Source organism: Chamaea fasciata, unplaced genomic scaffold (assembly GCF_029207755.1).
Source record: "Chamaea fasciata isolate MVZ Bird 193981 ecotype frontalis unplaced genomic scaffold, bChaFas1.0.hap1 SCAF_816, whole genome shotgun sequence".
In the NCBI taxonomy this organism is placed as follows: Eukaryota; Metazoa; Chordata; class Aves; order Passeriformes; family Sylviidae; genus Chamaea; species Chamaea fasciata.
The window spans coordinates 1-13,159 of record NW_027094901.1 but is presented as its reverse complement, the minus strand read 5'-3'; the positions used below and the strand labels follow the sequence as shown (position 1 = coordinate 13,159).

Here is a 13,159-nt window from a genome sequence, read left to right as displayed (position 1 = left end):
TTTTTTGGGATTTTTGGGGGCTTTGGGATGGAGTTTTTGGGGTTTGGGATGGAGTTTTTCGGGATGAGGGCGCGGCAGGCGCAGCTCCGGCGCGCCAGGAAAACCGGGGCTGCGTCCAAGTGAGATGCCTGGGGATTTTCGGGAATTTTCGGGAATTTTCGGGAATTTTTTGGGAATTTTCGGGAATTTTTTGGGATTTTTGGGGGCTTTGGGATGGAGTTTTTGGGATTTGGGATGGAGTTTTTCGGGATGAGGGCGCGGCAGGCGCAGCTCCGGCGCGCCAGGAAAACCGGGGCTGCGTTCAAGTGAGATTCCTGGGGATTTTTGGGAATTTTGGGGGATTTTTGGGAATTTTTTGGGAATTTTCGGGAATTTTTTGGGATTTTTCTGCGGTTTAGAATGGAGTTTTTGGGGTTTGGGATGGAGTTTTTTGGGATGAGGGCGCAGCAGGCGCAGCTCCGGCGCGCCAGGAAAACCGGGGCTGCGTTCAAGTGAGATTCCTGGGGATTTTTGGGAATTTTGGGGGATTTTTGGGAATTTTCGGAAATTTTCGGGAATTTTTTGGTGTTTGAGATGGATTTTTCGGGGTTTGGGATGGAGTTTAGGGGGTTTGAGGTCGGTTTTTTGGGATTTGGGATGGAGTTTTGGGGTTTGAGATGGGTTTTTGGGATGAGGGCGCGGCAGGCAGAGCTCAGAAGGGCCCGGAAAACTGGAGGTGGATCCAAGTGAGTTTTTGGGGAGTTTTGGGGGTGTTTTCTCGGGATTTAGGATGGATTTTTGGGCATTTGGGATGGATTCTTTGGGATTTAGGACAGGATTTTTTTGGGGATTGATTTTTTGGGATTTTCTCAGGGTTAAACAATAAAAAAAACCCAAAATCATGGAAAAAAGACCCATAAAAACCAGGAATAAAACTCCCTAAAAACCCCCAGATTTTATTTTTCCTCCAGAAATTCCAAGAAATGCTCCAAAGCTCCCCTCCCTCCCCCCCTTCCTCCCTGCTGGGCTCGGAGGGAGGAAAACTGGGAAAGAGGATCAAAAAATCCTCCAAAAATTGGGAAAAGGGACGAAAATAATGCTGAAAACTTGGGGAAAGGGATCAAAAAATCCTGGAAAAAACGGGGGGGGAAAAGGGTGAAAAAGAATCCCTGAAAATGAGGAAAAGGGATGAAAAAAAAATCCAAAACCCAGGAAAAAAATCCCTGAAAAAATCGGCAAAAGGGATGAAAAAAACCGGAAAAATCCCTGAAAAAATTTGGGGGAACACACGAAAAATCCCGTAAAAATTAGGGGAGAAACAACAAAAAAATTCCCTAAAAATTAAGGGAGAAACAGTAAAAAATTCCCTAAAAATTAGGGAGAAACAGTAAAAAATTCCCTAAAAATTGGGAGAGAAGCAACAAAAAAATTCCCAAAAAATTAGGGAGAAACGATAAAAAATCCCTTAAAATTAGGGAGAAACAACAAAAATAATCCCTAAAAATTAAGGGACAAGCAATAAAAAATTCTTTAAAAATTAGGGGAGAAACAACAAAAAAATTCCCTAAAAATTAGAGAGCAACAACAAAAAAATTCCCTAAAAATTAGAGAGAAACAGTAAAAAATTCCCAAAAAATTAGGAGAGAAGCAATAAAAAATCCCTTAAAAATTAGAGAGAAACAACGAAAAAATTCCCTTAAAATTAGGGAGAAATGATAAAAAATCCCTTAAAATTAGAGAGAAGCAACAAAAAAATTCCCTAAAAATTAAGGGAGAAGCAATAAAAAAAATCCCTAAAAATTAGGGAGAAACAACAAAAAATTCCCTTAAAATTAGGGAGAAACAACGAAAAAATTCCCTAAAAATTAGAGAGAAACAGTAAAAAAATCCCTTCAAAATCAGGGAGAAGCAACAAAAAAATCCCTTAAAATTAAGGGAGAAGCAACAAAAAAATTCCCTAAAAATTAGAGAGAAACAGTAAAAAATTCCCTAGAAGTTAGGGAGAAGCAATAAAAAATCCCTTAAAAACTAGAGAGAAACAACGAAAAAATTCCCTAAAAATTAGGGAGAAACAACGAAAAAATTCCCAAAGAATTAGGGAGAAACAGTAAAAAATTCCCTAAAAATTGGGAGAGAAGCAACAAAAAATTCCCTTAAAATTAGAGAGAAACAGTAAAAAATTCCCTAAAAATTAGAGAGCAACAACAAAAAAATTCCAAAAAAATTCCCTAAAAATTCGCAAAAAATGACGAAAAAACCCCCCAAAAATCCCGAAAAAACCAGAAAAAAAAATATTTTAATGATTTATTTTTATTCTTCCTTCCAGAAACTCCAAGAAATCCTCCAAAGCTCCCCTCCCCGGCCCGCCTTCCTCCCTGCTGGGCTCAGAGGGAGGAAAAGGGAGGAAAAAACCCCCAAAAATTGGGACAGAGGGATGAAAACATCCCTGAAAAAAAATCAGCAAAGTGGATGAAAAAATTCCGAGAAACAGGGAAAAGGTGACAAAAAAAAAACCTCCCGAAAAAATCAGGAAAAAATGACAAAAAAATCCTGAATAATTGGGAAAAGGGATGAAACCACGGAGGGAAGTGTTTAAAGAGACGCCCCTCAAAAAACCAGGAGAAAGCGACAAAAAATTCTCAAAAAGTTGGGAAAAAAAAAAAAAAAAAACCTGACGAAAACCCGCCTAAAATCGCTGGCAAAAAGCCCCAAAAAACGGGAATAAAACCCCTTAAACCCCACAATTTTTATTCTTCCTTCCAGAAACTCCAAGAAATCCTCCAAAGCTCCCCTCCCCGGCCCGCCTTCCTCCCTGCTGGACTCGGAAGAAGAGGAAGAATCCAAGCCCATGACGTACGACGAGAAGCGGCAGCTGAGCCTGGACATCAACAAGCTGCCCGGCGAGAAGCTGGGCCGCGTGGTTCACATCATCCAGTCGCGCGAGCCGTCGCTGCGCGACTCCAACCCCGAGGAGATCGAGATCGACTTCGAGACCCTCAAGCCCTCCACGCTCAGGGAGCTCGAGCGATACGTGCTCTCGTGCCTGAGGAAGAAACCGCGGAAACCCTACAGCGAAAGTGAGCGGGGGGTTGGGGGGTTTCTGCATTTTTCCCGATTTTTTTCTGAATTTTTCCCCATTTTTTCTGAATTTTTTCTGATTTTTTCTGATTTTTTTCCGATTTTTTCCGATTTTTTCTGTATTTTTTCTGATTTTTTTCCGATTTTTTCTGAATTTTTTCTGGTTTTTTCCTGATTTTTTCTGATTTTTTCCCATTTTTTTCCTGATTTTTTTTCCAATTTTTTCTGATTTTTTTCCGATTTTTTCTGAATTTTTTCTGATTTTTTTCTGATTTTTTTCCGATTTTCTCTGAATTTTTTCCGATTTTTTCCCGTTTTTTTCTGGTTTTTTTCAATTTTCTCTGGATTTTTTCTGAATTTTTTCTGAATTTTTCCCCATTTTTTCTGATTTTTCCCAATTTTTTCTGAATTTTTTCTGAATTTTTTCCAATTTTTTCCCGATTTTTTTCTGATTTTTTTCCGATTTTTTCTGAATTTTTTCTGAATTTTTTTTGATTTTTTTCTGATTTTTTCTGATTTTTTCCCAATTTTTTCCCGATTTTTTTTCCAATTTCTTCTGAATTTTTTCCGATTTTTTTCTGATTTTTTCCTGATTTTTTCTGATTTTTTTCTGATTTTTTCTGATTTTTTCCCAATTTTTTCCCGATTTTTTTCTGATTTTTTCCGATTTTTTTCCCAATTTTTTCTGATTTTTTTCCAATTTTTTCTGATTTTTTTCTGATTTTTTCTGAATTTTTTCTGATTTTTCCCCATTTTTTTCTGTTTTTTTTCAATTTTCTCTGGATTTTTTCTGATTTTTTCTGATTTTTTCTGATTTTTTCCCAATTTTTTCCCGAATTTTTTCTGATTTTTTCCGATTTTTTCCCGATTTTTTTCTGATTTTTTTCCAATTTTTTGTGAATTTTTTCTGATTTTTTCTGAATTTTTTCCGATTTTTTCCCGTTTTTTTCTGATTTTTTTCAATTTTCTCTGGATTTTGTTTTATTTTCTCTGAATTTTTTCTGAATTTTTTTCCAATTTTTTCCGATTTTTTTCTGATTTTTTCCAATTTTTTCCCGATTTTTTTCTGATTTTTTCCAATTTTTTCTGATTTTTTTCTGATTTTTTTCCGATTTTCTCTGAATTTTTTCCGATTTTTTCCCGTTTTTTTCTGATTTTTTTCAATTTTCTCTGGATTTTTTCTGATTTTTTTCTGATTTTTTTCCTGATTTTTTTCTGATTTTTTGTGAGTTTTTTCTCCTTTTTTTCTGATTTTTTCTGATTTTTTCTGGTTTTTTCTAATTTTTTTTCCCGATTTTTTTGTGATTTTTTTCTTATTTTCTCTGAATTTTTTCTGAATTTTTTCCGATTTTTTCTGATTTTTTTCTGATTTTTCTCTGATTTTTCTGTGATGTTTTCCCAATTTTTCCGTATTTTTTTACCCAATTTTCCTCGTTCTTAGGGAATCTTTAGGGGATTTTGGGAGTTTTTTTGGGATTTTCTGAGATTCTGGGCTTTGGGAAGGTTGGGAGCTCGAGCGATACGTGCTCTCGTGCCTGAGGAAGAAACCGCGGAAACCCTACAGCCAAAGTGAGGGGGGGAACGGGAAAATCAGGAATTTGGGAATTCTGGGTGGTTGGGAGGGTTTTTATGATTTTTTTTCTTTTTTTCCAATTTTTTCTGATTTTTTGGGGATTTTTTTGTGATTTTTTTTTCCCATTTTTTTTCTAATTTTCTGGGTTTTTTTCAGGATTTTTTCTTCCATTTTTCCCAGTTTTTTAGGGATTTTTTCCCCATTTTTCCCGGTTTTTCCTGATCTGTTTTCTGATTTTTCCTGATTTTTTTCTGATTTTTTCGGTCATTTTCCCCATTTTTTTCAGAAATTTTCCCCCAGTTTTTCCAGATTGCTTTGTGATTTTTTCCCAATTTTCCCTGATTTTTCCCTAATTTTTCTGAATTTTCCCAATTTTTTCCCAACTTTTTCCAATCTTTTCTGTAATTCTTCCCATTTTTTCATGATTTTCCCCATTTTTTCCCCATTTTTTCCCTAATTTTTCCCAATTTTCCCCCCAATTTCCCCCCATTTTTCTCTTCATTTTCCCCGATTTTTTCCCCGATCTTTTCCCCAATTCTCCCCGATTTCCCCCCCAATTTTTTCCTGATTTTCCCCAATTTTTTTCCCACTTTTCCCTGACTCTTTTCCCGTTTTTCCAGCCCTGAAGAAGCCGGTGGGGAAGACGAAAGAGGAGCTGGCGCTGGAAAAAAAACGGGAATTGGAGAAGCGGCTCCAGGACGTCAGCGGGCAGCTCAACTCGGCCAAGAAACCCCCAAAAAAGGGTCAGAAATCCGGGAATTCGGGGGATTTGGGGAATTCTGGGAATTCTGGGAATTCAGAATTGGGTGGGCAGCTGAATTTTGGCGAAAAATCCCCAAAAAAAGGTCAAAATTTGGGATTTTTGGGGATTTTTGGGGAATTTTGGAAATTTTGGGTGAGCAGCTCAACTCGGCCAAGAAACCCCCAAAAAAGGGTCAGAAATCCGGGAATTCTGGGAATTTTGGGAATTCTGGGAGTTCAGATTTGGGTGGGCAGCAGAACTTTGGCAAAAAATCCCCCAAAAAAGGTCCAAATTTCTGGAATTTTGGGAATTTTGGGGATTTGGGAATTCGGGATGAGGATTTTTGGGATTGGAGTTGGGAATTCCAGGTCCTGGAATGTTTTGGGATTGGAATTCCGGGTGCCGGCGTTGGGAATTTCAGGTGCCAGGAAGGAATTCTGGGGTTACAATTGGGAATTTCAGGTCCCACAATGTTTCGGGGTTGGAATTTTTCCTGAGATTTTCAGGATCCAAATCCCAAGTTTTCCCCAGGATTTTTGGGATCCGAATCCTCAAATTTCCCGGGATTTCTGGGATCTGAATCTCAATTCTTTTTCCTGTGATTTTCAGGATCCAAATCCCGAATTTTTCCCGGGTTTTTTGGGATCCGAATCCCGAATTTCCCTGGGATTTTTCAGGATCCAAATCCCGAATTTTTCCCGGGTTTTTTGGGATCCGAATCCCGAATTTTCCTGGGATTTTTTGGATCCAAATCCCAAATCTTTCCCGGGTTTTTTGGGATCCGAATCCCGAATTTTCCTGGGATTTTTCAGGATCCAAATCCTGGAATTTTTTGGGATCCAAATCCTGAATTTTTCCCGAGATTTTCAGGATCCAAATCCTGAATTTTTCCCGGGTTTTTTTGGGGATCCCAAATCCCGAATTCCCCTGGGATTTTTTTGGATTGGGATCCCGAATTTTTCCCGAGATTTTCAGGATCCAAATCTGGAACTTTTCCCGGGTTTTTTTGGGGATCCCAAATCCCGGATTCCCCTGGGATTTTTTTGGATTGGGATCCCGAATTTTTCCCGAGATTTTCAGGATCCAAATCTGGAACTTTTCCCGGGTTTTTTTGGGGATCCCAAATCCCAAATTCCCCTGGGATTTTTTTGGATTGGGATCCCGAGTTTTTCGCAGGATTTTCGGGATCCAAATCCTGACTTTTCCCCCCCCGTTTCTCCCTTTCCCTTCGGCAGCCAACGAGAAGCCGGAGTCGGCGCAGGCGGCGGCGGCGTCGCGGCTCAGCGCCTCCAGCTCCAGCTCCGACTCCAGCAGCTCCAGCTCCTCCTCGTCCTCCTCGGACACCAGCGACTCCGACTCCGCTTAGCCCGGCCCGGGGGGGGGTGGGATGAGACACAAAAATATTCCTGGGGGAAAAAAACAAAAAAAAACAAAACAAAAATTCCCAGGGGAAAAAAAAAAAAAAAATAACAACAAAAAAATTCCCAGAAAAAACGGCCCCGGAATGGGAAAAAAAAAAAAACGGTGGGAAAATGGGGTTGGAGGTGGAGTTCTGGGAAGAAAATCCCGGAGGTTGGAGGAGGTTTTCCTTGGAGAAAGCGAAAATTCCTTGGAGGAAACCAGAATTTCCTGGAGGAAAAGAGAATTTTCTGGAAAAGAAACGGCCCGGAAATGGATAAAGACGGCGGGGGAAAAAATGGAATTGGAGGTGGAATTCCTGGGGAAAAAAAAAATCCCTGGAGGTTGGAAATTGGAAAAAGCAAAAATTCCCTGGGAAAAATCCAAAATTTCTTGGGAAAAATGGTCCGGAAGTGGGAAAACAAAAAAAAAAAAGGTGGAAAAATGTGGAAGGAGAAGAGAAATCCGTGGAATAAACGGGATCGGCGGTGGAATTCCCGGAGAAAATTCCCTGGAAATGGAAAAATTCCCTGGAAAAAGCCACAAAATTCTTTGGAAAAGATGTGAGAAATGGAAAATTCCAGGGAAGACGGGGACGGAAATGGAAAATTTCCTGGAAAAAACCAGCAGGAGATGAAGAATTCTGAGGAAAAATCGGTGGGAATTGAGAATTTCCGGGAAAAAAACGTCAGAAATGGAAAAATTCCTGGGAAAAAACGGCCAGAAATGGAAAATTCCGGGGACGAAACATCAGAAATGGAAAATTCTGGGTGAAAAGGAGCAGAAAACGGAGAATTCTGGGTGAAAAAACTGTCAAAAATGGAAAATTCCGGGAGAAAAACGCCGGAAAACGGAAAACTCCAAGGAAAAAAAAAAAAAACCAACGGGAGAACTGGAGAAACTTCTGGGATAAAGAAGAAACAAAAAAACACCAAATTCCCGGGAGAAAATCCGGATTTTTTGGGGGAAAAATCCGCGGGACCGGAACTGAGCTGAGCTGGGAATTCTCCTCCTTTATTCCCTTCAAATAAAAATTCCCGATTTTTCCTTTTCCCTCCCCCCCCCCCCCAAACAAAAAAAAATCTTTTCCCCAGCACGGACTTGAAAAAAAAAAAAAAAAACCGCAGAAATTTGGGGGATTTTCCCGGATTTTTCCGGGATTTTTCCCGATTTTCCCTTTTTTTTCCCTTTTTTTTAGTTTAAGGGATTTTATTTTGATTTTTTTTTTGGTGTTTTTTGGGGGTTTTTTTTGTTTTGTTTTACCGGAGGTTTTTTTTTTTTTGGAGTGAGGGCATAAAAAACGGGATGAGAATTAAAATTATTGGGGGTTTTTAAGGAAAAAAAAATGGAAAAAATAATTAAAAAAAAAAAAGTGGAAAAACGGGAAAAAAAGGGGGAAAAAAAATTAAAAATTCCTTTTAAAAAATTCGTTTTTAAATCTGAAAAAAACTGGGAAAAGGGGCGGGAAAAATTCCACAATTCCAAGGGGAGGGGAGGGATGGGGGGAGAAAAAAAAAGGAAAAAAAAAAAAAGGAATTTTTCCAATTCCCTTTTTTTTTCCTCCAAAAAAGACAAAAAAAAAAATTAAAAATTCCCTTTTTTTTTTTTTTTCAAGAAAAAAAATTTAATGAATTAATTTATTTGAGGGGAGAAAAATAATAAAAAACTGGGAGAGAGAAAAAAAAAAATTCCAAACCCCTCCAGGAAAAAAAAAATCCTGGGAAATAATAAAATTAATAAAATACGGGAGGGGTCGGGAATTTTTTTTATTATTATTTTTACTTTGGAATTTTTTTATTTTAATTAATTATTCCTGGATTTATTTTTCCTGATTTTTTCTTTATTTTTTCCTGATTTTTTCTCTATTTTTTCCCTGATTTTTTCTTTATTTTTCCTGATTTTTTTTCCTGATTTTTTCTTTATTTTTCCTGATTTTTTTTCCTGATTTTTTCTTTATTTTTCCTGGTTTTTTTCTTTTTTTTTTCCTGATTTTTTTTCCTGATTTTTTTTTTTTCTTTCCCTGATTTTTTTTCTTTATTTTTCCTGGGTTTTTTTTCGTTATTTTTCCTGATTTTTTTTCTTTATTTTTCCTGATTTTTTTTCTTTTCCTGATTTTTTTTTTTGCCTTTTTTTGGAGGTTTTTTCCCCCCTTTTTTTTTGTTTTTCCCCCATTTTTCCTCCTCCTCCTCCTTCCCCACCTCGTAGCTCCTTTAGGAAGAAAAACAAAAACAAAAATTCGTGTTTTCAGCTTTTTTGGGGTTTTTTTTGTTTCGGTTTTTTTTTTTTTTTTCCTACAAAAACAAAACGTGACAAAAAAAACTAAAAAAAAAAAAAAAAAACCACAAAAAAATTAAAAAAATAATTAAAAAAAATCCTTTGGAATTCTTGGAAGGTGTAAATAAAGAAAATATTATTCCAGTTGAAAGCTCGTGGAATTTTTTATTTTGATTGGATTTTGGGAATTTTTGGGATCATTCTGGGAATATTTGGGGGAATATTTGGGATCATCCCGAACTTTCAGACCCGTTTCAAGGGACAATCCCGTGTCCGAATTCCCGAAGTTCGGAATATTTGGGATTATCTTGGGAATATTTGGGATCATTCTGAGCTCCCCAATCAACTCCAAGGGGTGGGAAAAGCCCCAAATTCCCGAGTTTTGGGAATATTTGGGATAATTTTGAGTTCCCAAATCCATCCCAAGGGGTGGGAAAAGCCCCAAATTCCCGAATTTTGGGATTTTTTGGGGATAATTTTGGGAATATTTGGGATCATTTTGAGATCCCAAACCCATCCCAAGGGGTGGGGAAAGCCCCAAATTCCCGAATTTTGGGAATTTTTGGGATAATTTTGAGTTTCCCAATCCATCCCAAAGGGTGGGAAAAGCCCCAAATTCCCGAATTTTGGGAATTTTTGGGATAATTTTGGGAATATTTGGGATAATTTTGAGTTCCCAAATCCATCCCAAAGGGTGGGAAAAGCCCCAAATTCCCGAATTTTGGAAATTTTCGGGAATATTTGGGATCATTCTGAGCTCCCAAACCCATCCCAAGGGGTGGGAAAAGCCCCAAATTCCCGAATTTTGGGAATTTTTGGGATAATTTTGGGAATATTTGGGATAATTTTGAGTTCCCAAACCCATCCCAAGGGGTGGGAAAAGCCCCAGATTCCCGAATTTTGGGAATTTTTGGGATCACTCTGGCAACATTTGGGATCGCCCACCCACCACCAAATCCCGCCCCCCGCCATTAAAACAACCCCGGCGAAAAATCAACCAATCACCGACGGCGCCGAACGACTCCAACCAATCAGAGGGCGCGGCGCCGATGACTCACCAGTTGCCGGGCAGATTAGAGACGCCCCGTTATGGAGGGTGGGCAGGCTCGGGAATTGGGGACCCCCGGGTGTCCCCCCGTGTCCCCCCCCGTGTCCCCCCCGTGTCCCCGTGTGTCCCCCCGTGTCCCCCCCGTGTCCCCCCGTGTCCCCCCGTGTCCCCCCCGTGTCCCCCCGTGTCCCCCCGTGTCCCCCCCGTGTCCCCCCGTGTCCCCCCGTGTCCCCCCCGTGTCCCCCCGTGTCCCCCCCGTGTCCCCCCGTGTCCCCCCGTGTCCCCCCCGTGTCCCCCCGTGTCCCCCCCGTGTCCCCCCCGTGTCCCCCCCGTGTCCCCCGTGTCCCCCCGTGTCCCCCCGTGTCCCCCCCGTGTCCCCCCGTGTCCCCCCGTGTCCCCCCGTGTCCCCCCGTGTCCCCCCCCGTGTCCCCCCGTGTCCCCCCCGTGTCCCCCCGTGTCCCCCCGTGTCTCCCGTGTCTCCCCCGTGTTCCCCCGTGTCCCCCCGTGTTCCCCCGTGTCCCCCCGTGTCCCCCCGTGTCCCCCCCCGTGTCCCCCCGTGTCCCCCCCGTGTTCCCCCGTGTCCCCCCGTGTCCCCCCCGTGTCCCCCCGTGTCCCCCCGTGTCCCCCCCGTGTCCCCGTGTGTCCCCCCGTGTCCCCCCGTGTCCCCCCGTGTCCCCCCGTGTCCCCCCGTGTCCCCCCCGTGTCCCCCCCCGTGTCCCCCCCGTGTCCCCCCGTGTCCCCCCGTGTGTCCCCCCGTGTCCCCCCGTGTCCCCCCGTGTGTCCCCCCGTGTCCCCCCCGTGTCCCCCCCGTGTCCCCGTGTGTCCCCCCGTGTCCCCCCGTGTCCCCCCGTGTGTCCCCCCGTGTCCCCCCGTGTCCCCCCCGTGTCCCCCCGTGTCCTCCTGTGTCCCCCCCGTGTCCCCCCGTGTCCCCCCGTGTCCCCCCCGTGTCTCCCGTGTCTCCCCCGTGTTCCCCCGTGTCCCCCCCGTGTTCCCCCGTGTCCCCCCGTGTCCCCCCGTGTCCCCCCCGTGTCCCCCCGTGTCCCCCCGTGTCCCCCCGTCCCCCCCCCCGTGTCCCCCCGTGTCCCCGTGTGTTCCCCCCCGTGTCCCCCCGTGTGTCCCCCCGTGTCCCCCCGTGTCCCCCCCGTGTCCCCCCCGTGTCCCCCCGTGTCCCCCCCGTGTTCCCCCGTGTCCCCCCCGTGTTCCCCCGTGTCCCCCCGTGTTCCCCCGTGTCCCCCCGTGTCCCCTCGTGTCCCCCCGTGTCCCCCCCCGTGTCCCCCCCGTGTCCCCCCCGTGTCCCCCCGTGTCCCCCCCGTGTCCCCCCGTGTCCCCCCCGTGTCCCCCCGTGTCCCCCCCGTGTCGGCTCCCGGGGAACCCCAAAAATGCTCCGGGACCCCCAAAAAGCGCCGGGAGAATTCGGGGAGGGGGCGCACGGGGATCCCCCGGGGGTCGTGGTTTCACAATTTCTCTTTATTCCGAATTTAATCCAACGCGTTCAGCGTCTGCCGGAATCATTTTTATCCTCGGGAGAAAAGCAAAGCTGGCTCCAAATTAAAGAGGCGTAAAGATAAATTTATTAACAAAGAGTAAAAAAACTCCAAAAATTCTGGGGGAAATTGGGGATTTCGACTCAAATTTTGGGAAAATTGGGGATTTCGACTCAAATTTTGGGGGAAATCGGGGATTTCGACTCAAATTCTGGGGAAAATCGGGGATTTCGACTCAAATTTTGGGGAAAATCGGGGATTTCGACTCAAATTTTGGGGGAAATTGGGGATTTCAACTCGAATTCTGGGGAAAATTGGGGATTTCGACTCAAATTCTGGGGGAAATTGGGGATTTCGACTCAAATTTTGGGAAAATTGGGGATTTCGACTCAAATTTTGGGGGAAATTGGGGATTTCGACTCAAATTTTGGGGGAAATTGGGGATTTCGACTCAAATTCTGGGGAAAATCGGGGATTTCGACTGAAATTTTGGGAAAATTGGGGATTTCGACTCAAATTTGGGGGGAAATTGGGGATTTCGACTCAAATTCTGGGGAAAATTGGGGATTTCGACTCAAATTCTGGGGAAAATCGGGGATTTCGACTGAAATTTTGGGAAAATTGGGGATTTCGACTCAAATTTGGGGGGAAATTGGGGATTTCGACTCAAATTCTGGGGAAAATTGGGGATTTCGACTCGAATTCTGGGGAAAATTGGGGATTTCGACTGAAATTTTGGGGAAAATTGGGGATTTCGACTCAAATTTTGGGGGAAATTGGGGATTTCAACTCGAATTTGGGGGAAATTTGCATTTAAAATCCCAGGGGGGAAATTTCAGGATTTCTACTCAAAATCCCATGAAAAAATGGGATTGTCTACTTAAAATCCTGGGAAAATTGCGGATTTTTGCTCAAAAACCCGAGAAATCTACTTAAAATCCCGGGGAAATCAGGGATTTCCAATCGAAATCCCGGGAAAAATGGGTTTGGGGACACAGAGAGTCCCAAAATCCCGGGAAATTGGGATGTAGGCACTCCCAGACCCCCAAAATCCCGGGATTGGGGGAATTTGGGAGGACCCAGAGCCCAAAATCGTGGAAAAAGAGGAAGTTGGAGCTCGCCCAGCCCCAAAAATCCCGGGAAAAAAAAGGATGTGAGAGCGCCCAGTTCCCCAAATTTGGGGTACAGGGGGGTTGGCAACGCCCAGACCCCAAAAATCTGGAAAAAAACGGGATTTGGGAATGCCCAGACTCCAAAAATCCTGGAAAAGGGGGATTTAGGCACTTCCAGAGCCTCAAAATCGGGGAAAATTTTGGGTTTGGGAACACCCCGAGCCCCAAATTCGTGGGAAAAGGGGAAGTGGGAATGTTGAGTTCCTCCGATTTGGGGTACAGGGGGGTTGGGGCGCTCCCAGACTCCAAAAATCCTGGAAAACTGGGATTTGGGGGCTTCTAGAGCCCCAAAATCCCAGGAACAAAGGGGGGTTGGGAACACCTGAAGCCCCAAAATCCATGGAAAAACGGGATTTGGGCACGCCCAGTTCCCCAAATTTGAGGTACAGGGGGGTTTGGACACTCCCAGCC

The 13,159-nt window shown here is 43.4% G+C and overlaps 1 protein-coding gene across 2 annotated transcripts in view; it reads left to right on the top strand.

Annotated features, from left to right (window-relative positions):
• LOC136305949 (bromodomain-containing protein 2-like) overlaps window positions 1-7,138 on the top strand; it is a 39,707-nt gene extending 32,569 nt beyond the window's left edge. For both annotated transcript variants that reach the window (XM_066209276.1, XM_066209275.1), the window contains exons 11-13: window positions 2,743-3,056; window positions 5,251-5,373; window positions 6,608-7,138. In XM_066209276.1, coding sequence (XP_066065373.1) covers window positions 2,743-3,056; window positions 5,251-5,373; window positions 6,608-6,738 — 568 coding nt within the window. In that variant the 3' untranslated portion in view covers window positions 6,739-7,138. The remainder of the gene's footprint in view (window positions 1-2,742; window positions 3,057-5,250; window positions 5,374-6,607) is intronic.
• The last annotated feature ends 6,021 nt before the right edge of the window (window positions 7,139-13,159 follow it).